The sequence below is a fragment of the Mustela putorius genome, unplaced genomic scaffold, assembly GCF_011764305.1.
Source record: "Mustela putorius furo isolate JIRA1106 unplaced genomic scaffold, ASM1176430v1.1 tig00000873_pilon_pilon_pilon, whole genome shotgun sequence".
In the NCBI taxonomy this organism is placed as follows: Eukaryota; Metazoa; Chordata; class Mammalia; order Carnivora; family Mustelidae; genus Mustela; species Mustela putorius.
The window spans coordinates 5,553,102-5,576,891 of NW_025421504.1; the positions used below are offsets into that span (position 1 = coordinate 5,553,102).

The 23,790-nt window shown below is 57.9% G+C and overlaps 2 protein-coding genes and 2 long non-coding RNA genes across 12 annotated transcripts in view; 2 read left to right on the plus strand and 2 right to left on the minus strand.

Annotated features, from left to right (window-relative positions):
• LLGL2 (LLGL scribble cell polarity complex component 2) overlaps nt 1-15,804 on the minus strand; it is a 34,093-nt gene extending 18,289 nt beyond the window's left edge. For 2 of the 8 annotated variants that reach the window (XM_013054429.2, XM_013054428.2), the window contains exons 1-2: nt 15,651-15,801; nt 3,871-3,965 (exon numbers count right to left, since the gene is read on the minus strand). In XM_013054429.2, the coding sequence (XP_012909883.1) occupies nt 3,871-3,945 (75 nt within the window). In that variant the 5' untranslated portion in view covers nt 3,946-3,965; nt 15,651-15,801. Of the gene's footprint in view, nt 1-3,870; nt 3,966-4,170; nt 4,282-11,558; nt 12,681-15,650 lie in introns of those variants that run through there. The other 6 variants (XM_045085916.1, XM_013054427.2, XM_013054424.2 and 3 more) reach the window with 6 other exon arrangements.
• Nucleotides 4,377-10,438, plus strand: LOC123393532. The gene is made up of 3 exons (XR_006608351.1): nt 4,377-4,558; nt 6,541-6,679; nt 9,509-10,438. It is a non-coding gene; the product is annotated as an uncharacterized LOC123393532 (long non-coding RNA).
• Nucleotides 15,805-15,851: 47 nt separating the features above from the next.
• Nucleotides 15,852-18,676, plus strand: LOC106005485. Its single transcript, XR_001178861.2, has 2 exons — nt 15,852-16,256; nt 18,243-18,676. It is a non-coding gene; the product is annotated as an uncharacterized LOC106005485 (long non-coding RNA).
• TSEN54 (tRNA splicing endonuclease subunit 54) lies at nt 17,103-23,237 on the minus strand. 2 transcript variants are annotated; one of them, XM_004748923.3, is made up of 11 exons: nt 23,145-23,237; nt 22,851-23,015; nt 22,682-22,745; nt 22,514-22,597; nt 22,102-22,200; nt 21,044-21,096; nt 19,978-20,079; nt 19,109-19,752; nt 18,345-18,405; nt 17,921-18,037; nt 17,103-17,414 (listed from the first exon to the last, which is right to left on the minus strand). In XM_004748923.3, the coding sequence occupies exons 1-11, from the start codon at nt 23,198-23,200 to the stop codon at nt 17,264-17,266; spliced, it is 1,596 nt and encodes a 531-aa protein (XP_004748980.2). In that variant the 5' UTR covers nt 23,201-23,237; the 3' UTR covers nt 17,103-17,263. The 2 variants fall into 2 exon arrangements, with proteins under 2 accessions (XP_004748980.2, XP_044941854.1); XM_045085919.1 differs by having other exon boundaries at nt 17,298-17,433.
• Nucleotides 23,238-23,790: the final 553 nt, after the last annotated feature.

Below are 23,790 nucleotides of genomic sequence, written 5' to 3' on the forward strand. Positions count from 1 at the left end.
CGGCTGGTGGGGAAATGGGACTGGCGCCACCCCACCCCCCCATATGCTCTGGCTGCTTGAGCCCTGGAGGCCTCAGTTTTCTCACCCACAGAATGGGACTGACACTTGGCTGTGAGGTGCCACGAGGCGAGGTGAGGCACCAATTGTGTGCCAGGTGCCATTCGAAGCGATTTAATCGACTGGACGCAGAGACCAGGCACCCGTTTCACAGATGAGGAAACTGCAGAGCGGAGAGGCTCCGTAACGTATCGCAGTCATGCAGTGGACAAGCGGCACAGCTGGTACCTGGCCCCAGGCCACGTGGCTCCTCCTCATGGCACTACTTGGACCCCTTGTCTGTTTGGCGGAGGGTTCAGGGAATCAATCTGTCTACAGACACGGCTTCTTCCCGGGGACCACCGGTCCAGTCTGGACACTGCTTTACCAACTGTGGGCACCGTCAGCGGGCCGACCTTCACCTGAGTGCGAACGACACCTGCGCGGACAGGCCACCCGAGGCTCACAGCGCCAGCTCTGCATATCCTGCTGTCTGCAAAGACCACGGGTTCCAAGGCTCCCCAAACACAAACCTGAGGCCAGATAATGCCCACAGAGCTGTGCTCTGAATCGGCCTTTCAACTTAGTTCTTAACTCACGTAATCCTCACACCAACTCTCTGGAGTAGCTCCTGTACCATCTTTTTTAACCCCCAAGATTTTATTTATTTGTCAGAGAGAGAGAGAAAGACCGAGAGAGAGCACACAAGCAGGGGGAGCAGCAGGCAGAGGGAGAAGGAGGCTCCCCGCCGAGCAGGGAGCCCCATGTGGGACTCGATCCTAGGACCCTGGGATCATGACTCAGGCTGAAGGCAGACGCTTCACTGACTGAGCCACCCAGGTGTCCCTGCTTCTATCATCTTGTGGAGACACGTGACTTGCCAAGGTCACCCAGCTGGTGAACCTCGGCAGTCAGGTCTGGGGTTGGCACCACTAACCAACCCCTGGGCCGAACTCCCTATCAATGGAGGTCATCACTGTTGCTCTTCTGTCCAAATCAAGCTCACCACCTTCCCTTTCACCCGCTCCTCAGCCTCCCAGGGCTTCTCCCTCTCCAAGGCTTGGCACCATGACGTGCCCAGGATGGAGCCCCCCAAGTCATGCCAGACACCCACCTCGCATCCTTACCCCTCCTTACTCCTACATCCCTACCCAACACAAGGCCTCATGCCCTAAATAGTTCTCTAATCCAGTGGTCCTCAGCCAGGGGCCACCGGGCAGCATCTAGAGACATTTCTGGTTGTACGTCTTGGGGACCCAGGGCCAGGGATGTCACTAAACGTCCTCTTGTCACTAAACGTCCTCTCCACGTGGCCAGCCCCAAACGTCAGCAGTGAGAAGGTTGAGAAACCCTGTTCTCTAAATGCTCTCCCTGCATCTCACCGTCTGGGCCTCATCCAGTCACTGCAATGCTCCCCTTAAAAATAATTAAATGGGGGCATCTGGGTCGCTTAAGCATCTGCCTTCAGGCTCAGGTCATGATCCCAGGGTTCTGGGATTAAGTCCCAGGCTCCCCGCTCTTGTGTTCCCTCTCTCATTGTCTCTCTCTCAAACAAATAAATAAATAAATAAAATCTTTTTTTTTTTTTTTTAAGATTTTATTTATTTATTTGACAGAGAGAAATCACAAGTAGGCAGAGAGGCAGGCAGAGAGAGAGAGAGAGGAGAAAGCAGGCTCCCTGCCGAGCAGAGAGCCCGATGCGGGACTCGATCCCAGGACCCTGAGATCATGACCTGAGCCGAAGGCAGCGGCTTAACCACTGAGCCACCCAGGCGCCCATAAATAAAATCTTTTTAAAAAGACCAATTTAAAGGAAAAAAAGAAAGAAGCTTATCTTCCAAACTGTGAATGGGATCGCGCACTCCCCTGCTCAAAACGCACCACAGCGATGGGTGGTCAGTGAGGCCCCAGACGTCCAGGTTCCAGGCTCCCTCAACCTGACACCAGGAAGCAGAGGGAGGGGGGCCCGCGGAGGAGGAGGGGCTGGCCTGGGTGGGATCACCCAGGTTTCTAAATATTCCAGGATCTGGTCTCATCCCTCATCCCAACCCTTCAGGCTCCACGTTCACTTGGTGTCCAGATGAGACCAACCCTACCCACCTCCCTTCCCTCCCTTCGGCTCCCAGGAAGTGGCCTTTCAGACCATCGGCCCCCTCCCACCTTCTGGACTATAAAAGTCCTGGAGGGCAAAGATCTTATCTGAGATCGCACAGCCCCCGCCCCAGCTGGTCTTCCAGGAGCTGCACAGGAATGGAAGGAGGAAGGAATTCCAGGAGCCTCCCCTCCCCCTCCCCCCAGCCAGGCCTGGCGGTGGGGCAGCCAAGTTTGGGGGCCGCCCGTTGCAGGGCATGGGGGGTGAGCGGAGTCCTCTGTCCCAGCCCCACCCCAGCCCCACCCCGCTGCACAGTTGGAACTTGGGGCGGGGGTTCCTCCCTCTGCTGAGCCTGTCTATCCGGTTTCTACTGGAATTGGCCACCTTTTGGGGGTGTGAGATCTCTCGGTGTCAGCAGGGGCAATGAAGGCACACAGGGGTCACCCCTGCCCCCAGGAGGGTGCTGAGGTTCTCAGACCAGCACCCACAGTCCCCGAGATCTCCCATTCCTAACAGCTGTACCCCATTTCCCAAGGTCCCAAAACCCTGCCCACAGCTTCCTTCTGCCAGTGGGAGGAGGTGCTCACTCAGGGACGCCCCCCACCCCAACTGGCCAGTGGCCTCAGCGAAGCTCCAGGGCCACACCTGCCACCATCAAACCAGAGGAAAACAGCAGGGTGCCTCCACACCCCTCAGACAAGCCCCTGGGTGTCTCTCCCTGAGAGGCCGCCCCCATTCCCCCCCAGCCCCCGCCCCCAGAAGGGCAGCTAGTGCTCCTGGACCGCACGTTAACTGTACAATCCCTGTAACACGCCGACACCATGGAGGCCAGGCACCAGGTCACCTGGCGTCTGAGTGGCCAAGCTGGAGGGGAAGCCTTGTCCCTCAGCATGTCCTGGGGGGGCGGGTGTCCCTGGGCATCCTGGCACTCTGCTTCCCGCAGGCCACCTTCCGGGGCGGAGGGAAGCTTGGACATGCGGGCCGGGCCTAGATCAAAGCGGACCTAAGCAAGGCTAATTACCCCGAAACGGGCAGATTGCTAGGTGGCTGCGGAGCTAATAAAGCACGGAGCGCCCCTGTTTATAGGCCAGCTCCGCCTGCTCGCGCCCCGGCCGCCAGGAGGAAGTCTTGTGGAGCTTTGGGGCCCTCCCTGCAATCTCGGGTGGCAGGGTGCTCTGGCTTCGGGGGGCCTTAGGAGCAGGTCTGGGGTTGGGGGAGCCAAAGGCCAGCCTTGGCACACAGTCTCGGGCACCTCTCCCCCACTCACCCAGGCGTAGAGCCTGCCACAAGAGTGCCCCAGGAATCACTGTGGCCTGCCGGCAGGGAGAGCGGTATTTTCCTGTAGGGGCAATGTGAGGAGAAAGGGGACAGCCATGGGCTGTGGCCACTGCCTCAGAGACCGGGCATCACGGGAACACTGCTACACCTGGCAGGGTTCAGCCTCCTTCACAGCCCCATGAGGACGTAGGATGTTTGAGCCTTATTTTACAGGTGGGGAAACTGAGGCTGGAAGAGGCAGAGTGATCTGCAGAGGTCACACAGCCAGTGAGACTTGGGACACGGAGTCCCGACGCCTGGGGATCCCACTGCCCTCTTCCAGGAAAGCCTGCCAACCAGACCCCATTTCCAGGGTCGGGTGCCGTGAGCCGGCAGCGCCCGGGGAGCACCCCGTGCAGGTGAAGGCCGCCTGAGTGCCCCAGCCCCAGCCCATGGAGGGTGGCCAATGCGGTGCTTCCCCTTACCTTGTTAAACTGGAAAAGGTCCCGCTTGAGCCTCTCCCGTGCAGGGTCATGTCCTGACCTCAGGAACCGCCTCATGGTGCACAGCGCAAAGCCCCCTAGAGAAAGAGAAGCGGCTACTGACCACCAGTGAGAGGCGGCCACGCAGCTCTGGCCCCAGCACCCACGCTGGCTCCGAGGCACCAAGGGCTTGGCCCAGCCCAGCTGCTCTCCCCAAGCCCGGCAGCAGCTTCTCTGTCCGCCCTCTCGTGCACCCTCGCTCCACCTGCAAAGGACAGTCCAGAACCCCAGGGATGTCTACACCTGGAGGTCCAAGGCTGACCCAAGCTCTAACACTTGTTCTGGGCCACTGCAGCCTTATAAAGCCAGCGGGAGAAGCTGGAGGAGGAAGCCATTTCGCCCGGCTTTATAGGAACAGAGGCCCTGAGGTTAATGAGCTTAATTGTTAACCTGTTTTCTGAAAAACCATAAAACCCCAGCTAAACAGAAAGGGAAACTTCACCAGCCTCTCTCTCCAGAGCCCAACTGGGAGGCAGAAATGCAAAGGCTGTCTACCTGGTCTCCCAGACCAGAACCACACCGGTGGGGGGCTGGGGGTTGGCAGAGGTCTCTGGGGTCGGCACCCCCAGGCACACTCTTCCTGCTGACTGCGAGGAAGGCTCTCTCATCACAGTTGTCGGAGCCTGAGCAGGTGAGGAGCAGAGCGCAGGGTCAGAGGGCACTGGCCCAGGCCAGCCCACGCCGGGGACCCGCGGTGGAACTGGGTCCACCCCACGCGACTACTGGGCTTTCCGGAGCTGCAGCTCTAGCCCTGGGCTTCCTGGCCAGCCCCCTGCCCCCATCTCCGGCTAACCGGGTCCCAGCTCCCCTGGGCTCTGCTGGACGCACTGGATAGGGAGACCCCCTCTCCCATGGGCCTAAGTGGAGTCTTATCAGGAAAAGAAATCCGCTCCCAATCAAGAAACCAGCTCAAGGCCCAAAGCCCATCTGCCCAAACCATCTGAATGTAGAATGCTTTCCCAACCCAAGGGGAACTATTTCTGGATCATCCTTGGGGGAAGGGAGAAGGATCATCTTCACTTCAGCTTCCGGCCAGCAGCAGCTCGGCCTCCCACTGACCACGGGACACCAGGGCTTGTCCTCAGAAACACAGGGACCCAGGGTAGCTGGACTCCTTGAAGAGACTAAATGGACCCGGGCACACCCCAGAGGAGCTTACTCGGGGCTAGGGCAGAGTGCCCTGCCAGGGAGGCATCAGGCTGGGGTGCGGGTTTGGGGGAGCACCTGGCCCCTGCCATGGTGGAAGTCCCAGGGGAGGTGTCTGAGACCTGAAAGATGCCCTTTATTTCTGGCTTCTTGTGAGGTGACAAAAACTAGCCATCAGGCTAGGGTTCTGCATATGAATGGACCCTGTGTGGTCCAAGACTGGGGCTCCCTCCAAGGGACTAGATGGCAGAGGGGGGCCATCTAGGTGGTGGTGGTGGCCTCTGGCAGAACCACCAAGGGCTGGCCATGACAGAAGGGGTCACCCCACTTGGCAGAGACACACTGGGGGCAATCCAAGCACCACCCCAGCTGGGAGCAGGTGGAGACCAGCCCCCCAGAGTGCCATCACCTTCTGGGGACACTGAAAAGACCCTCACTTGCAGGAGGGGGTGGGGCAGATGCAAGAGATTTGTGCCCTTCCATTCTGGGGGAGCCGGAGCAGCCTGGGGAGCCCCATTTCCCTCTGGATCGGCAGGTAGTCAGGAACCTGCTGGCTGCCTACCTGACCCGGGGTCCCCAAGCAGGTCAGAGAACACAGGGAAGCCTGGGAGGCTCTGGGGACTGGGAGTGACAACAGCCCTAGGCCGGCAGCAGCGACCTGGGGCTCCCAGACAAACAGCTGAGCTGTGGACTCGCATTCCAGCTGTGGGGGAGGGCGGCACAGGCCGAAGCTCATAAATCCGCAGCTCGGCTCCCGCTCCCGGGGGCGCCCACTCTCCCTTCCTGGGCCGAGGTCACTGGGTCAGAAGTCAGAGGAAGCTGGGAGTGCTGCCTTGGAGGAGAGGGGCCTGCCGACTCCAGGGACAGGGTGATCTCAAGAACCCACAAGGGCTTGCGGGTGACATGGTGCGGGCGGGCGGGCGGGAGGCAGACGGGCGTGGAGACTGGCTGGAGGCGGTAGGCACCCCACCCACCCAAATGCCCCTCAGAGCGTCAGCTGCATACCAGGCACTACCCCAGACCCGGACGTCATACTTTTACTACTTTTTGTTTTTTTTTTAAGATTTTATTTATTTATCAGACAGAGATCACAAGTAGGCAGAGAGGCAGGCAGAGAGGGGGAAGCAGGCTCCCCGCTGAGCAGAGAGCCTGGGGCTGGATCCCAGGACCCTGAGACCCTGACCAGAGCCAAAGGCAGAGGCCCCAACCCACTGAACCACCCAGGCACCCCTACTTTTACCACTTTTTAAACATTTTGCCCGAGTAATCCTGCTCACTGTTTAAAAAAAGAAAGGGGAGAAAAAAAAAAGAAAGAAGACAATCCCAAGGAGAAAATCCTCCCTAAATCCCACGACTCAGGAGTAGGCACAGTGGGATGTCTGGACACCCCCTGCCTCCTCCTGCCTTCGCACTTCTGTACAGGGGACACCTAAACCCGGTCCCGGATGTTTGTTCGCCCTCCACCAGCCTCCCTGGACGTCCAGTGGAAGATCTCCACTTGGCAGACCAGGAAATGAAGACCACAGAGGCTGGGTAACTCTTCCAAGGTCACCGAGGAGAAACGGGCAGAACTTGGATTTGGCCCCAGGTCTGCTGAACTCCGAATGTAAGGACCCGGGGAGGCAGGGCAGGGTGGCGAGGACAGGCCAGAGGGTGCCTAATCACAGCCCTGCAAGAGAAAGGCCAGGGCGCACGCAGGCCTTCAGCTCAGAGCCAACCAAGCGGTTCCGGGCCTGGGGCCTGGTCACTGCTGGTGACGTGCTGCTGAGGTGCCACCTACTCCACAGAGGGCTGGGACCACAAGGGCACGGGAATGGGGGTGGGTGAGGGAACCAGGACCAAGACAGGCAGCCACGGCACCTCTTCCTCACTCTCGCCAACCCCTCACTGTTGCTCCCAACACAGAAATAACTGCCCAGGTCCAGGCGTCAAAAGTGCCAACCCCTCTTGAAGGGGAGCAGGTCTGGGACTCACCAGACTCCCTCCAGGCAAACCCTCAGCTCCACAGACCCCAGCTAAGTGGGTTCTCCAGAGAGAAGCTCCAGAAACCCGGACCCGGAGCTCCCCGGGGTGGAACAGATCCTACCCCCTCTCCTGGGGGTGGGAAATGGGGTGTGAGGGGTTGTAAGGGAAAGAGCCGGGGCTTGGGAACAACCGCTGGGCTCAACCACCACAGCTCAGTTCCGCCCAGCTGGGTGGCCTCCCAAGGCAGCTGCTCAAGGCCCAGCGAGCTCGTCTGTACAGGGGGACGCACGGGTCTGCTGGCAAGAGTGGGAGCCATGCCAGGTGCCTGGCACGGAGCAGGCACGGTCCTAGGACTGGGACACAACAGCGGAAAAAGATAGGCAAGGGCCTTTTTTTCACCAAGCTGACATCTCGCAGGGCGTGCGTGTGATGACTCACAAGTACAGAAATCAGTCAGCAGAACGGGCTCGGAGAGAGCAGGCCCAGCAAGGAAACGGAGGAAGGGGCCAATCCAGAGTGACCAGGGTGTGGCTGGAAGGATTCAGGGAACATTCCTGGGTCTGGGTCTATGGGTCTGCTGTTCCTTTGCTGGAATGCTTTTCCTCCAGATACCCACTGGCTTGCTCGCTCTCACCTCTACTCAAATGTCCCTTCTTCCTAGTGCCCGGCTTTGCTTCGGTCCTTAGCACTGGTCACGGCGCCAGCAGTCTCCTTACTAATCTTGTTTATTACCCGGGCACCCCGCCCCAAGGACAGGCCTTCCCGTTCTTACTCAGGAGTTTTGCCCCCGTTTCACTGAAGCATCCCTGCTGAATGAATGAACAGAGCCAGAAGCGAAGCCTCCACCCAGACCTGAACGATAGGAAGTGGTCGGCCGCGGAAGACTGGGGGCAGGGCCCGTCAGGGGAAACAGGGGAAACGGAACAAACTTGCCTCTTCCAGGAGGATGACAACAAGCCCAGGGGCGAGTGCAGGCGACAGGAGAGATGCAGTGGGTCAGTAAGGGGGCCCCAGGGGCCACAGCAGATGGCCTCAGGCCCAGTTCACTGGGGGCCCACTGACAGTGCTGGGCGGGGCCTGCCTCGGTCTGCTCTCCCCTCTCCTACTCCATTGCCCCCTCTGCTCAGGGCCGCCCATCCGCTCAACCCCCACCCCGGGCCCCTTCTGCTAGTCTCTGAGCTTTCATCTGAAATAAGCCTCTGCCCCTCATGCAACCCACCAGAAATCATCTTCTAAAGAGCATTCTCTTTCTTCACCTGTCCTGATCACTTTCCCCCTCCTCCCTCCGTGCTCGACCACACCTTATGCTAAAATGGTCCCTAAAACCACCACGGACAAGGGCACCCATCTAGCTCCTCGAATGTTCTCCCCAGCGTTGCTGTGCTGGTCATTAAGGTATCAGGGAAAATCAGAAGCAACCCAAGTGGCCCGCAACAGGAGCTGCTGAAGCACACGCAGGGTCATGACTGAAGGCAGGCATTAAAAGGGCAGAAGACGATGGACGTAGAACCCTACATAGAACCCTGAAGTCAGGTAGACTCCATGAAAAATATTTAAGTAAGCAGACACCACACTGGCAGGGTTATGGGATTAGTGGAGATTTTTTTCTTCTTTTGGTTTATCTGCCTCCCAGGCAGGGGAGATAAGAGGATCACATGGGAGAAGGGGTGAAGGCCCAGGCGGTGGCCAGGGGTGAGGGTGGCCCTACGCTCAGAGGCAGTCCTGTTGGAGGATGGCTCCTGCTCTCTGGGGGGCTGGGCTGCCCTTCAGCCATGGTAACCTGAACAGGGGAGAAGCCTGCCCCCTGGACACCAGATGGGTGCAGAGGCAGGGAAGGGACAGGTGGGTGGGACCAGCTGCCTGACCTTGGGCTTCAGGGTCCCAGCACCTGGGGTAAGGGACACTACTACAGTATAGGCTGTGCCCAACCGGGATGCCAAGAAGTGTCTGAGGCAATGTTACTGGAAACGCTGACCAGAGCGTGACCTCTGAGAGGCAGCTTCTTTTCTTTCTTTCTTTCTTTTTTTTTTTTAAAGATTTTATTTACTTATTTGACAGACAGAGATCACAAGTAGGCAGAGAGTCAGGCAGAGAGAGAGGAAGGGAAGTAGGCTCCCCGCTGAGCAAAGAGCCCCATGCGGGGCTTGATCCCAGGACCCTGGGATCATGACCTGAGCTGAAGGCAGAGGCTTTAACCCACTGAGCCACCCAGGAGCCCCTGAGAGGCAGCTTCTTAAGAAGAAACAACTTCTCCATCCCCTGGGCTCCCAAAGACCGCCCAACGAGTCTCGGTTCCTGCCTGTCCCACCCTCTGTCCTGGACAGGACCAAACTCTGAGCAGCCCTCCACACTCTGCCCTCTGTTCCCTTGGGTATGGGCACTCAGGGTCTAGGGCTGGTCCATGTGAGACTTGTCGGCCAATGGCGTGTGCGCCTGTGTGTGTCCTGACGCTTATCAATTTTCTACACAGGTGTGGGGAACTAGCCTGTGTGTTCCCTGTGGGAGGCTGACCCGGTGATTCCCTGCTGCTCGGATCACCCAACACGGCCACCAGCCATGAATCCTGCAGGAGTCTCAGACGGGTGTCCCCACTCCAACACCTGCCCTGGAAAAGACGGGCGAGCTGTCTACTTGATGAATTCCCACCCTGGACCCACCGTGGAGATGTGCCTAGACCCTGCTCTCCAACACCCCTCCCCCGCCCCACCCCACATCTCGGGAGCTCGGTCAAGAGACCAGCAGAGGCAGCGACAAAACCAGTGTTGGCGCAGGCCGGTCCCGACCCCCTTCTCTAAGCAGCAGATCTGATGGTGCCGTGGGGAGGAAAAAGGCGGGTCCTAGCCCAGGCGGCTCACCCCACATGGGTACCGTTTGTCCAAGCTCTCGTCCCCTGTCCCCTTCGTCTGGGCTCCCCACAGCCGCTGCAGAGGCTGCCCTCCTCTCCCGACACCCTGTGTGAGGCCTGTGTGTGGCTGGGTCCCTCCGTCTGAGAGGTGTGAGTACACCCCTGAGCCTCCCACCGAGGGGAGCGGTGGGGCAGGACTCTGACGGGTGAAGGCGGCTGCGGACCCCTCCCGCATCTTGTTCCTGCTGACTCACAATGCCCAAGGTTGCTTTGCGAGCGCCCATGCCACCCCGGGAAACCCAACCTCCCAGGGGCACCAGACAGGGCCCTGGCCAACAGCTTGGCGACCAACCGGCTGAAAGCACGCGGGACTAGGTAGGAGGTGGGACTTTGAGAGAGCATCCAGTGAGAAGGCAGGAACCAGAAGGTTGTCACTGCCATTAGATAATAAAAAGGATGAGACTTGGGGCACCAGGTGGCTCAGTCAGTTAAGGGTCTGCCTTTGGCTCAGGTCATGATCTCGGAGTTCTGGAATCAAGCCCTGCATCGGGCTCCCTGCTCCGCAGCGAGTCTGCTTCTCCCTCTGCCTCTGCCCAGGCACACCCCCCCATCGCCACTCATGCTCTCCCTCTCAAATAAATAAATAAAATCTTTAAAAACAAAACAAAAAGGACTGAGACCAAACTATGGCCAGATGCCACTTGAAGTACTTTATCCTCAGCATCTCATGTAATTTTACTAGTTATGAAATGACAGATTTGGAGAGCTATTAAGCCCAAGCAGCGAGTAAGTCCGAGCCCTGGTCTGAACTCCAGCCTGATGGGAAGACCCTGTGTCTCCCCAGTTCAGGCCTCTCTCTCAGGACAAAGGGGCTGGTCAGCAGCAGTCCAGATGGGACAACCTGGGTCAACAGCCACAGCCTGACTTCACCCTCCCTGGCGGAGCCCAGATCAGTGTCGTGTCCCGCCCTAAGGAGCCACAAGCCAGTCCCACAACCTGGGAGGGCCCTCCGCCACACCCAAGGCTCCTTCTGCAGGGTTTCCTCCCAAGGCCCCTGAGGATGGAGGGGAGGCAGGGAGTAGAAATGCGTGCATTCCCTGAACACATCCCCATTCTGGGGGCCTCAGTCCCTTATATGCAACCCAACGACAGACTCTCTCCAGGGAAGCCACAGATTGGATAATGGCCGAGCCTAAAGAGCAAAGCCATTCCACAGAGGAGGTGGCCAGCTTGCCTGGGGGGGGGGGGTAGGCTGCCCGGCCCGTCCTATCAGGCCCTATCCACAGCCTCCTACTTGCCTCAAAACTTGAACAGCTGACCCAAGGAGCTTCCAAAGGATGTCAGGTCCAGGGGAAAGGGACCATGCCTGTCTGGTCCATGGTTGTACCCCAGTGCTTAGTGCCCTGACACTCGAGAGACGCGCGTGTTCTTTGAAGAACTCCCTCACTTCCTGCAAGTCTGTGTTCAGATGTGGCCCTTCTTGCTGAGGTCACCCTCATCGCCTTCTCAGGCTGCAACCCGCCTCCCACCCCAAGCCCCTACTTTGTTCTTATACTTATAGAACTCGAATCACCTTTTCACACTTCTATTACTTATGCTCGCTTCCTGTTACTCACACTCCCCACTCTTTAGAACAGGAGTCCTGGTGCGGCAGGAGGAACCAGCGGGTACTCACCGCATGACTGAGGGAACAGCCAGGACTAACCAGAGATCAACGAGGCAAAGGTCTTCTGCAGTTGGGAACCGCTGACCCCAAAGAGCACTGGGCTGGGGCTCCTTGGGGAACTTCCCCACCTTGTTCTCAAGTCTCAGGTCAAGCCCAGGGTCAGGTAGACATCATGCCTGGCATCCTGCTGGGGCTACCTTTGTGGGCCCCGCCTCAGACTAAGGCTCCAGGACACCCAGCTCGGCAGCAAGAAGGATCCAAGAATAATATTAGTTACTAGACTCAGGTAGTCCTGTGCCCAGATGTCCCTCTCCACAAACGCTGGGAACACTGAGTCAGGTGTCTTGAGAGAAGGCTCTAGTCTCTGCTGAATTCCTTCAGGGTAGAGTCAGGTACCTAGAGCTGTCCCCACGCCCAGAGGAGCCTCTCCTTACTCAAGAATTCACTGTGGTTCCTGGGAAGGGGAAGGAGCAGGGTGACTCTCCAAAGTACCCGTTCCCTCCGAGAAGCAGGGTGGGGAGGGGAGGTCACCTCCAAGGAAACTGGGCACAGCCCCATGGTGCCAGGGCACAGGGAGAGGAGGGTGTCCTGGGGAACTCCGCGAGCCAAGGCTAAAGAGCAAGCAGGACTGACGGCCCCACTGGGGGACGCCCCCTCCTGCCCCATACCCTGCTTCTCCCTGAAAACTGCTCCTGGGTAGGGGAAAACAAAGTTGTCGAACAGACTTGGCATGCCTCGACCCAGGAGGAGCCCTGATAGTGGTATCGCCTGAGTGAGATAAGAAAGCCTCTCTGAGCTGAGTACTCAGAATAAGTCCAGGCGGCCGCGCTGCTCACAGGAGCCAGCCCAACAGCAGGGACCATGGGCCTCTTGGGCCTCCACTCAGGTGTCTCAACAGCTGCCCCTGGCACTTCTAGAAGGACCAGGAAAGTTGAGGAATCCTTCAGGAAACTCCGTGCTCCTGGAGACTCTTGCCCGGGACGCTCAATGTCTCCACTGGGTAGCCAAGGAGTCCCAGACCGATGGCAGAGGCTCCACGATTTCCAGTTCCATGGACCACTTTCTCTATGGGGTGCAGGGTGCACGGGCGCCTGGGGCCAGGAACTCCTGGTAGGGGAGGATGCCTCTTCCCTAAATGAGGTCGAAAGAAAGCACTATGGAATCCCCAGAAAGGCTCCCTAATGGCAACAGAGCAGCACAAGAATGTGATCCCTCCACCCCCAACAGGGTACAGAATGCAGGCAGCCAAGCCCTCTGCTGAGCAAAAGCTGAGTAGATTAGATTATATACCCCCTTCCTCCCAGGAAAGGCCCCCAGCTAGGGTCTGGCCACCAGGTCTCACTCCTGGCTCTACCAAGGAGCAGGGCAGGTACCAAGGGACACTTGGTAGAGGCCACTGTCCTATACCTCTGCCTCCCTAGTTTCAAGGAAAAATATTTGCATTTTAAAAGGTCTGACATCCAGAGGCTTTCAAAAATGAGGGCCTCTCGGGTGACTTCTGGACAAAGAAGCCAAATCCCCCTGCAACCCAGCAGGCATGTCCAAAAGGCTTAGGTGTCTGCCCAAAGCTCCCCAAGTGAGGCTTTTTATGCTTTACGGAGCACGTTAAGCAGCTCATCCACCCCCGATGGCTGCTCTATGCCAGACCACACGTGTTCCTGACATTTTTTCCCCCATTCTCCTGTCAACAAGGCTCCCTGAGGCTTGGCATGCTAGTTAGGTGACTGAGCCAAGATCATGCAGCAAGAAGAAATCAGCAAGACATGATTCAGAGCTAAACCTGTTACCTGGAAGGACACTAAAAAACTTAACACCACGTTTGAAGAAAAAGACGGAGAGGCAAGGAGTTTTGCCTCTTCATACTTTCTAAAACATTTCACGTTTCCCGCTATGGGCTCCTGTTGCCTTTTTAATTTTTCACACTAATGGGGTCAGCTGGAATTATGGGCCTTTCCCTTCTTTCAATGCAACTGTATTAAAAAATAGCTAAATGCTCAATTATTAAGTTATTAAAATGATATTATTCTGCCACCAAAGGGGCACTCTGCGGACTCAAAGAAGAGTAGGGATGCAGACTGACCTCAGATGCTGGAAACACCGTCCAGTGCCCTCCCTCACCCCCCACCCCCCGGCCAAGAGATTGGCCTTGTCTAACTTTGGAGTAGTAGTCAGAGCCTCCAGAGCTGACTTTGCTTCTTGACTGCCACAGGTGAACACTGTGGGCAGATCACTTAAGAAAAACAAATCTAGGGGCACCTGGGTGGCTCAGTGCATTAAGCCTCTGCCTTTGGCTCAGGTCATGATCTCAGGGTCCTGGGATTGAGCCCTACATCGGGCTCTCTGCTCAGCAGGGAGCCTGCTTCCCCCCCACCCCCACCCCCGCCTGCCTGTCTGCCTACTTGTGATCTGTCAAATAAATAAATAAAATTTTTAAAAAAAGAAAGAATAAAAGAAAACCAAATCTAGGGGCACCTGGGTGGATCAGTGGGTTAAAGCCTCTGCCTTCAGCTCAGGTCATGATCCCAGGGTCCTGGGATCAAGCCCCACATCAGGTTCTCTGCTTAGCAGGGAGCTGCTTCCTCCCCTCTCTGCCTGCCTCTCTGCCTACTTGTGATCTCTCTCTCTGTCTAAATAAATAAATAAAACTTTTTAAAAAGAAAAAGAAAACCAAATCTAGGGTGCCTGGCTGGCTCAGTTGGTTGAGCACCAGACTCCTGATTTTGGCTTAGGTCTTGATCTCAGGGTCCTAGGATGGAGCCCCAAGTGGCAGGCTCTGGACTCAGCAAGAAATCTGCTGGAGGCTTTCTCTCCCTCTGCCCCTCCCCCTGCGTAGTGCTGGGGTGCTCTCTCTCTCAAATAAATAAATCTTAAAAAGAAGGAAGGAAAGAAGGAAGGAAGGAAGACAGATCTGAATGCTCTGCCCATAAGGTAAGTAAGGAGGACCATCTCTCCCAGAACCCTTCCCATGCCTCAGCTCTGGAAGACCCAGCCCATCTTCCTCAAAAGCCCTTCTGACCGGGGCTTCCCCTGGGGCTAGGCCACAGCTATTCCTTAGCGCTGCTCTGTTCCTCCCACCTGGGGTTTTCTGTCGCCCTGACACACTCATTTCCTTCCAGCTCCTCTCCCTGCTCACAATCCCTTCAGCAGCCGGACAGGGCTCTATATTGTAAACTCTGCAGAGGATCCCAAGAGCCCAGGTTAAGACGCCCCACATCTGGCATGTGGATCCCCATGGGAAGGGGCACTGAGTCCAAGCCCTGCCCCCTCACTCCAAGCTCACCTGCTCTCAGGTGAGAGGATGAGGGGGCCACACCGCGGTTCTCCTGGGTATGGTCCGTTCTCCCCACAGCTAAAGCTCAGTGTGTCTACAAACTGCCCAGCAGGGGCAAACCAAGAGCAAACTTTGCACGCTTTCTTTGGCAAGACGGTATTTTTCACTCCTCACCAAGTCCTAACGTATCACAGCGCAACTCCACCCCCGTCGTCGTGGAAAACGTACTGATCTCCATACCTTCCCCTAAAGGTGTCCAAGGCAGCCAGAAGCGGAGAGAAGCCCAGACCGAAGTCCCTCCCGCGGGCTTCCTGCGTCCGGGGATTAGGAGGCACAAAGGGCCGGCAGGGAGCGGGCCCAGATGGTAGGGGCAGGGACTAAGCTGGCGAGGTAACGTGCTGCGGCCGCTGCTCGCACAGAGCCGGCTACCTGAGACGCGCGTCGCCAGCCTCCGGGGCCAGGCGCCTTGCACGTGGGGCCCAAGGAGCCGGGATCCCACCCCCGCTCGCGGTGACCTCCGGCACTCAGCCCGGCTGGGCACTTGTTTCCCGGTTTGCCAAAACCAACTCTATTAGGCAAACCCGGAGCTCAAATTCAGTAAAGGCGGGCAGATCCGCCAGAGAGAAGTTCCGAGCCGCACTTCCTACAGGTGTCCTTCGCCCAGACAAACCGACCCACGGCATCCAGGGCAAGGCGCGCGGACCCGGGCACAGCTCTTCCCGCCCCGCCCGCGGACGCAGGGGTCTCGGCCTTCCCCCGCCTTCCCGCCCCGAGTGGAGGGCGCCCCGAGGGGGCGGACCCGGCTGGGTGTTTCCGCGCCCGCGCCTCACCTGGAACCCCAGGCCGGCCCCCGCCCGAGGCCTCGGCGTCCCACCGCACCGGCCGCCGGCTCCGCTCACTCCGCCGCCGGCCCACGGGCTGCTGGGCGGCCGTCTCCTTCCTGCTCACCTCCGGCGCGGCGAGCAGGGGGCGGAGCCGCTGCTATTTACATAAAGGGCGAGCCGGCTGGCCTCGCAGGGCCGCCAGCCCCGGGCCCCAGCGGCCCCGCCCCCGGGCCTGGCTCCGCCCCTCCACGGCTCCGGACCGACGGGGCGGGAGCGCAGGGAGGGAGTGGGGGGCGGGCGGCCGCCGCTCTCCGGCCAATCCTCGACCCCGGGGAGTGCGGAGGCGGGGCCGCAGCCGGCGTGAATATGCACGAGGCACTGCGGACCCACCCCCGGCCTCACCTGCGCGCACCTGAACTGAGGCTGGCGCGCCGCGCCCAGTGTCCTGCCGCGTGCGGGAGGAAATAGTCCCTGGGACGCAGGGCATCCTGGGCCGCCTCCAGGCCGGATCGCCGAGGGGAGCGGCCCCTCCCCCACGTCGGCCTGGAGCGACTGCGGGAGGGACGTAGCCGCGCCTGCTCTTCCCGAAGACGCCCAACCCAGTCCGAGCGGGTGAGCGGTGGACCCTGGGCGGTTTCGGGACCCAAGAGCGAGGTGGCTTGGGGACGGGGGCGTCGCCACGAGGCGCCTCCCCTCGGGGCGGGTCCCGAGTCTGAACCCGGGTCCTCCGTGTCGCTGCGGAGGCAGGAAGGCGCCCAAGGCCCCGAAGGACAGCAACATTGACCGGAGTTTTTAGCGCAACTGGAGAGTGAGTTGCAGCGACTAGAGGCGGGAGCGGAAGGGGCGCGGGGGCCAGGGACGCGAATGGCGCGCTTCACAGCACGACCCGAAGCACTGGGGTTCAAGGCGCGCCGACGTGGCGCCTCCCCGCCGCCCCTCTATCCCGAAGCGGCTGCGTTCAGGGAAAGCCCGATGGAGCGCCAGCCTCCCTCCGCGGACGACCATTCAGAAAGCCAAGCTAATTAGGTCTGAGACTTCCCGTGCCCCGGGCGCAGGCCCTGAGAAAGGTGCGGGGTCGCGTTCTTGCCCTCCCGGGGAGACTTTTCTTCGCTCCCGCGCCAGAGAAAGCGTTGTGTGCGGGCGGGCAAAGACAGGGTGAGGGCCTGGGGGCCATGTCCGCGGACATCGGGACTTTGTGGGGGCGGGACGGGGAGAGGAGGGGAAGGAGGGCTGGAGGCTCCAGCCGGGGACTCGTGCACTATCTCCAGCCACAGCAGAAAAGCGATCTATTTTTTAATGGCTTTGGCTTTATCGCACGAAGCAGGCACCCTCTCGTTTAAAGGCACAGAGTCCTCTCTTCTGCCCCACCCCGCTGGGTCTCTGAAATCTAGTCCTGAGTTCCAAGACAGCAGTCTCAGGCCTGGGACTATGGAAGCCAGGAAGGGGGGGGGGGCATGGCTTCGTTCTCCTGCAAGCATCAGACACCCAGGGCCAAGGCCCAGACCAGCCCCTGAAACTACAGGTCAGAGTCTGAGTATAAGAGGCAGTGGAGATGGTCCCTGAGAGTAGACAGTCCAGGTCCCCCAGAGCAGGTCCCATGCCCTGCCAGAGCAGCGTGACTAGTGTTCCAGATCCCTGGGCAGCGTGAAGTCCCTGAAGCTGTAGAAGGAGATGTCTCCATGATCCACCAGGGCAAAGATCAGAGGAACATCCCCACTCTGGTAGGATAACCGCTTGAGGGTACAGAGGTCTGGAACTGGCTCATCAAATCTGCAGGGATAGAGTTAGACTGAGACGTGGACATAGGCCACCCATAAAGTCTGAGCCCCCAGCCCTCTTCGGCTACCAGGGAAGGGAAATCATTAAGACAGGAGTTGAGGGTACAAGAAGTCGGGCCTCTGGACTCTCCTATCTGCAAACTGCTTGGCTCTGACCTGTTCTCCAAGAGTGACCCAGAGCCTTGATTGGGTATGGGGGCTCGGAAGAGTGAGCTCTTAGCTTGTGAATCTCTCTGATTCACATCCCTTCTGCTAGATGAGCCCTGCAGTAAATGAGCACAGGACAGAGACAACCAAAGATGCCAGGAATGAAGGCTAAGGACCTGGGAAGTTCCGGTTCCAATAGCACAGACTGGCTGTGCGGCCCTGAGTTAGTCACAGCTCTTCAGAACCATGGTTCTTCTAACTGGCAAACTGGCCAGGGGCATAGAGGGCAGGTTCATGTGGTTTATAAGAGAAGGGGCAGCAGCCTGGGAGTAGTGCACACTGGTCTCATACCCACTAATGCACATCCGGGCGTAGGGCCTGCCAGGGTTATTCTTTCGGAATGTGGCCACGGCATCAGCCTGGTAGATGTCAAAGCTGATCTCCAAGCCCCCAGACTTCTCCAGCAGCCTGAGGACACAGTGAGAAACCTTAAGAAACAGGGACCCTCCACCTCCCTTTTCCCTGCCATGCTTTCCCTCCCACAGTTCCCCCAAGCAGCCTCATCAAGAGGAATTGAGGTCCTCCCACTTGGGCAGGGGAAGGTTCCAGCTGCCTATCTCAAAATCCTCGGGCTAAATCCACCTCTTGCCTTTCATCCCTCTCTCTCCCCTAGACACACATGAATATCCCCCAGCTCATGTCCAACCTCAGGAGTCAAGCTGAGTCAAGCCAGCTGCCAATTCCTGCTAGCAGCCAAGGCACCCTGGAGACTCACCGGGCACCTCCATCAGCAAGGTGTGTCGTCTGCAGCACAGAGAGATGCTGCAGGGCTGTGGCTGTGAGGACAGTAAAAATAAGGTGTTGGCGGGGGGGAGTCAACTATCTACAGACTCCCCTGACATTTCTGAATCTGCCATCTAGTTTAGTGTTGCCAGACTTAACAGATTAAATTGAAAAAAAAAATTGTAGGTATGTCCAATATTTGGAATAACTTACACTAAAAAAATTAGCTGATTATCTGAACTTCAAATAGAACCCATCTAGAGGCAACCCTAATCTTGTTACTTAGAATCTCCCATGTTCTCATAAAGATTGTAAAGAATTCTGCATCTCTTAATACTGTTCTTGCCCTATCAGTTCCCTGTTCTTAACAATGCAAGGTGTACCAGTAAGCCTTTTATTTGGCCAAGATGGCACCTCCTTGCTCCCCTGTCCCCGAGTTGAGAGAACAGGGACCGCAGCAGGCTGGTGGCAGAGCCGCCGGCATGCATCTTGTTTATGATTTTAAGGATACAGTTGTAGTTTCATTCCCCCTCGCCTCTCCCTGGACACAGACTCGCCATTTCCAAACCTTCCCACATGGATCCTTTTGCTGCTTTGCAGAACAGACTGTCCTTGTGGGTTCCACTCCATGGGACAGCTCTCTCCGCCCCAGCTTTCTTAAGCCTCAATTAGTCATGGCCAATCCATGTCCCTTTCAAAGTCTTAGGACTCCTCAGCTGCCAGGGCCTGCAGGGCTTTGGCAGGGTAAGGAGGTACCTGGGGAGTCTGCCTGGCCAGGACTCAGCAAGGGTCTGACAGGCTGGTCCCACAGATGTGGGGGGCGGCTCCGGCTCTTCTGCAGGTGCCGTGTTCGCAGCAGCTGCTTGTATTCCTGCCAACTGGAGCAGCAGCGCACCTCGGGATCTGAGTTCACATCCTCCCGGAAGTGCTGGGCCTCTGCATGTTGCTCCCGTTCCCTCCTGGAGAGCTTCTCCTTCCTCTGGTTCAGCTTCTGACACCAGGATTCGGCATCTGTCTCCCGCCCAGTGACATTGACGGGGAGCAGTTCTGGGGCTGGGGCAAGCAGAAGGGTGTGGCGGCTATCTGAAGCCATGTTGGGGAAGGAGATCTGTTCAAAGTTCCAGCGTGGCTTACGAACCCCCTTGACCCCGTTCTCTACTTTGCCACTCTCCTGGCTGCACCCCACCCCCTCATGAGCCAGGTCAGGCCAGGGCTGCAGGGATCCCAGAAGCTCAGATGGGCCCACTGGGCCCTTTACAGGGTTTGACTCCTGAGGTTTCTCCTCTCCGCATTGGTTGTTCTGGTTGCAAGGAGGTGGGCTGGAGATTGTCAGGCTCTCTGGTGTCTCATTCACCCCCTGCGGGGGATTCTCCAGGGCCTTGGCCTTCTTATTAATGCACCTGAGGGATGTGGGGAGGAAATTCAGCATATCTGCTCCTGATGGCTGAGATGCACACGTCCCACACACCTGCTGCTGCCTCCAGGAACCCACTAGGGAGACACCCAAGCCCAGCTCTTAAGCCAATGTTTTCTCCAAGGTCCCTCAAACAAGTACTCCCTTAACAGCTCTGCTCCCCAGAACTCCCTGGGCGGGGGGGTGGGGGTGGCCATGTGGGAAACACTACCGAGAGCTGGAGCTCCTCCTCTTCCTCTTGCCATTCTGATCCTCTAAGCACCGGGCACTGCCGTCCAAGTTCAGCTGTCTCTCGTAAGGGGACAGGATGGAGCTGTGGGGTGAGAATCGGGTGGGCAACAGATCCACTTCCTCAGCCTGGAGTTCCTAGTGGAATTTGTGAGGGACTGGCCCAGAAGACAAATCAGGGGGCCAGGGTCAAAGCCAAACCCAAGGGCCAAGTCCCTGGGCAGACCTGCAAGCAAGGTAAACGGAGGCAACCGCAGAGGCCTGCCCATGTGTCTTTGCCCAGGCCTCTGGGTCTCACCAGTGGCCCCTTTGAACGGAGACTTACTGGAACCAGGGCTCCTGGAGAGCTGGCAATAAATGATTAACCACTAGTGAGAAAAATGAAGAGACCAGAAAACTTGGAAAATACAGAAAAATAAAAATACAAACATTTTTGGTTCTTATAAACATGCACCCTCTCTCATATGGTTTTTTCCTATCAAAAATTACATTGTACTGGGGTGCCTGGGTGGCTCAGTCGGTTAAACATCTGCCTTCAGTTCTTCAGCCATCACTCTATGGCTGATGGTCTCTGTGGCTCTTAGCAATGCTGAGCTATTAAGGTGATCATGTTTAGAGGCCCCAGAAGGAAAGAACATCTAACGTAGCCAAAGGAATGTGAGACCCTACTCAACTGTTAATGCCTCACTTGGCCCGCCACTCACGCATGCACTTGACAAATCTGCTTACACACCCACTGAGGCACCGTTCTGGGTTACAGCTATGTGCCAGTGCACTGCCATGAGCTAGAAGTGCTTAATCGTTATCTGCAGAGCCATCAGGCTGAAGATGGGGCTCAATTTGATAACCCAGGAAAAGCTGAAATGACCTAGACTTGTCCCAGCGTGCCTCTTGATACAGCACTTCCAACAGAGACCCCCAGCCCATGCCCAGGGAGCTGCAGCTCCAGATAAGGATTCTAGGTCAAGAGAGGCCATTTTCCATCTTGGGGCTCATCTACTGGGTCCCATGAGTGGAATAAATGGGAGGGAAACGGGATTGGGATTTACCTTGGTTGGAATCGTCGAACCACGTAGCCCAGTCTCTTCAGGTGGCTGAAGGCCTCAAAGAAAAAAAGTAAAGATCAGAGGACCACTTTTGAAAACACCAAATAGTTCCTTCAGACAGGAGCCACTCCCCATTTGGCCTCCCCTGCCCCTCCTGCACACCCCAATTCTAAACCCTGGGATTGGCTGGATCATACTCCATTATAAACACCCTCCCCAAACTAAGGTCCCAGTCTCTGAATTCCTGTCTCTTGCTTACCTTACTCCGGGCATAAATGACATTCAGCATTTTCTTGATTTAAATGCAAAATCCCAAAAAAGCTGATAGCTGATGAATCAGGAAAAGAACTACACACTAGAATGTTATGATACCAAAGCTGTCCAGTGCAAAACTCCTGACCAGAGTGTGAACAAGGAAGTGGCAAAAGGCAGTAGACCGCACACTCCCCCACCCTGCCCCTCCACCCTATACGTCCACAGACAGGAGTAGGGTAGGAGTGGTCTTGGGTAAAGAACCCTATGTCCATCCTTGTGCTCTAATACCCGTGTCAGAGAGATGTATGCAGGAATGAGCCCATCCTGCTTGATATCTCAGCAGCCTTCAACATAGCCAATTACTTCTTCCTTCTTTTGGCTTCCGTGACACCACCTCTCCTGGTTTTTCTCCTGTGTTGTCAGACACTCCTTGGTCTGTTTCTGGTTCCCTATCTTTCCCCTCATCACACTGGAACCCTCCAGGTATCAGACCCAGCTCTTGATCCTGGCTACGTTCCGGTGCAGCCCTGTGGTTTTAAATACCACCCACAAGCTCCTGATGTCTACATTTAGGTCTCTAGCCTCGTGCCCCTCCCCAGCGCTCAGTTCTGTGAAGTCAGTCATTCAGTTGCTTGTTCACTTATTCCCAATTGCCACCACTAGGATGCAGGCACCGTGACCGCAGAGCCCTTGGCTGTCTTGTAGTCCCAGCACATAGTTCTGTGTCTAGCACCTCGGGGGTACTTATGAATCCTCACTGACTCAGTGGACGGGTGGCTCCTTTCCTGGGAAAGGGTGGCAGATACCTGGTACTGCAGAAAAGTCACAGTGTCCTCAGTCAGCAGTAGCTGGTAAGCCTCCTGAATAGACAGTGGCAGATCTTGGTGGAAAAGCTGGATGGAGCCCTGCAAGTGGGGCCAACAGCTCAGCTTGTGGACCCTGCTGCAGTGGCTCAACCAGTGGGGCAACTTCGAGGCGGTGATACATGGGCGCCCTTCCTTCCCCCCCTCCACCGTCACAGCAAGAATGTGGCCAACCAGAAAAGGAGGGCACCACCTCTAATTCGGGGACGGGAATCCCCGCTCTCCGCATGGTTCTAGAATTCGCGTTACAAGCTTCTTGAATCCTCAGTTGTATATACACTTTTACTCTAATAAAAACATGTCCTTTTGGTTCCTTGCTCCCAACCCTTCCTCCCCCTCCGAGGGCCCCACTCACACACTCCAGCAGATATAAGGCCTCTTCGGGGTGGAGCCGCTGCCGGCCCTGCTCTGAGAAGCCCATGGTCTGCCAGAATTTACCCTGTGCAGGACCCAGAGCGAATGTCACAAAGAAGCCAGGAAGGCACAAGAAGGCGGGTCCCTCTCCCCGAGCCCCGCCTCTCACCGCAGGAGACTTCAATTCCACGAAGCCCTCTTCCGGCCTCCACTCGGCAGCCACCAAACTGCCCCTGGCGAAGAGTGGGGAGGGGGTCCGTCTGAGTCCCCGCGAAGTCCACGGGCTCCAGCCGCCCCGCCTGCCCCGGCCCGGCCCCGCCCCGGCCCGCCCCCCTCACAGGCGCTCCACGCGCTCCTCTGCCAGCAGCTGCCAGAGCTCCTCGCGGCACAGACGCAGCCGCTCGGCCTGGGCCGCCGAGCCGTCGGGCAGGAAGTCCTTGGGGCCATGCGAGCGCTGAGGCAGCTTCTGGGACCGCGAGCGGGCAGCGAGGAGCTCCCGGGCACTGGGGAAGGAAGAGACGCCGGGTCAGCGCTGCGCGCTTGGCGCCGCGCGGCCCCGTCCGACATTCTCGTCCCCTTCCCCTCCCCCCGCCCTCTCCGCATGCCCCGCGCCTCCGCGGGCCGGACCGCACCAGAGCACGCGCCCGGCGGGAACCTCCACGGCCGCCGGCTCGAGCTCGGGCTCCATCGGGCCGCCGTCTGCGGCTGCGCGCGCACCGCCCCTGACCCGCCCACCGCCGGAACTCCGCGCGGCCCTAGCGTCCGCAGATCCTCCCTCCGCTCCACCAGCCTCCGGCTCGACCCACCGGCTTTGCACCTTCCTAGCTGTCCTAGAGCCTGCCAGCAAACTTGTGCCTCGATTCCGGGGGCAGAGCGAGTGCCGGTTTCCGGATTTAAAGGAGTTCACCTCTCCTTCCCAGCGCCCCCCTGAGTTCCTCTGTAGTAAAAATTGAGGAACCCGGCATCTGAGAGTGTGGACAGTCAACAGACATGGACAGTCAAATGTGTGACCCTCCCCTCCGCAGTCCTGGGCCGCTTAGTCTCCACCACTCAGGCAGGAGAGGGAGGATTTAAAAGAAGGGAGAGTTGTAGCTTCCCACAGTCCAGCCTCGCAGACTAGCCACCGGGGGCAGTCAGATGCGGTCTGGGTAGGTTCGGAGTTCCTTCTGGGTCTTCCGTTGGATCCCTTCCGAGGGGCTCGGAAGCCGGGTTTTGAAGGCTGGGGGGCGGGAGGAGCTGTCCGGCCCACGATGGTGCTGAAGCGCCACTCCAGCCTGT

Excerpts from the sequence above, each read along its gene's own strand:
- TSEN54 (XM_004748923.3), bottom strand. The coding sequence starts at position 23,200 with ATGGAGCCCGAGCTCGAGCCGGCGGCCGTGGAGGTTCCCGCCGGGCGC. Across the intron at positions 22,598-22,681 it reads TGGAATTGAAGTCTCCTGCG|GGTAAATTCTGGCAGACCAT; the intron begins GTGAGAGGCGGG and ends GGTCCTGCACAG. Across the intron at positions 21,097-22,101 it reads TGACTTTTCTGCAGTACCAG|GCCTTCAGCCACCTGAAGAG; the intron begins GTATCTGCCACC and ends TTTTTCTTTGAG.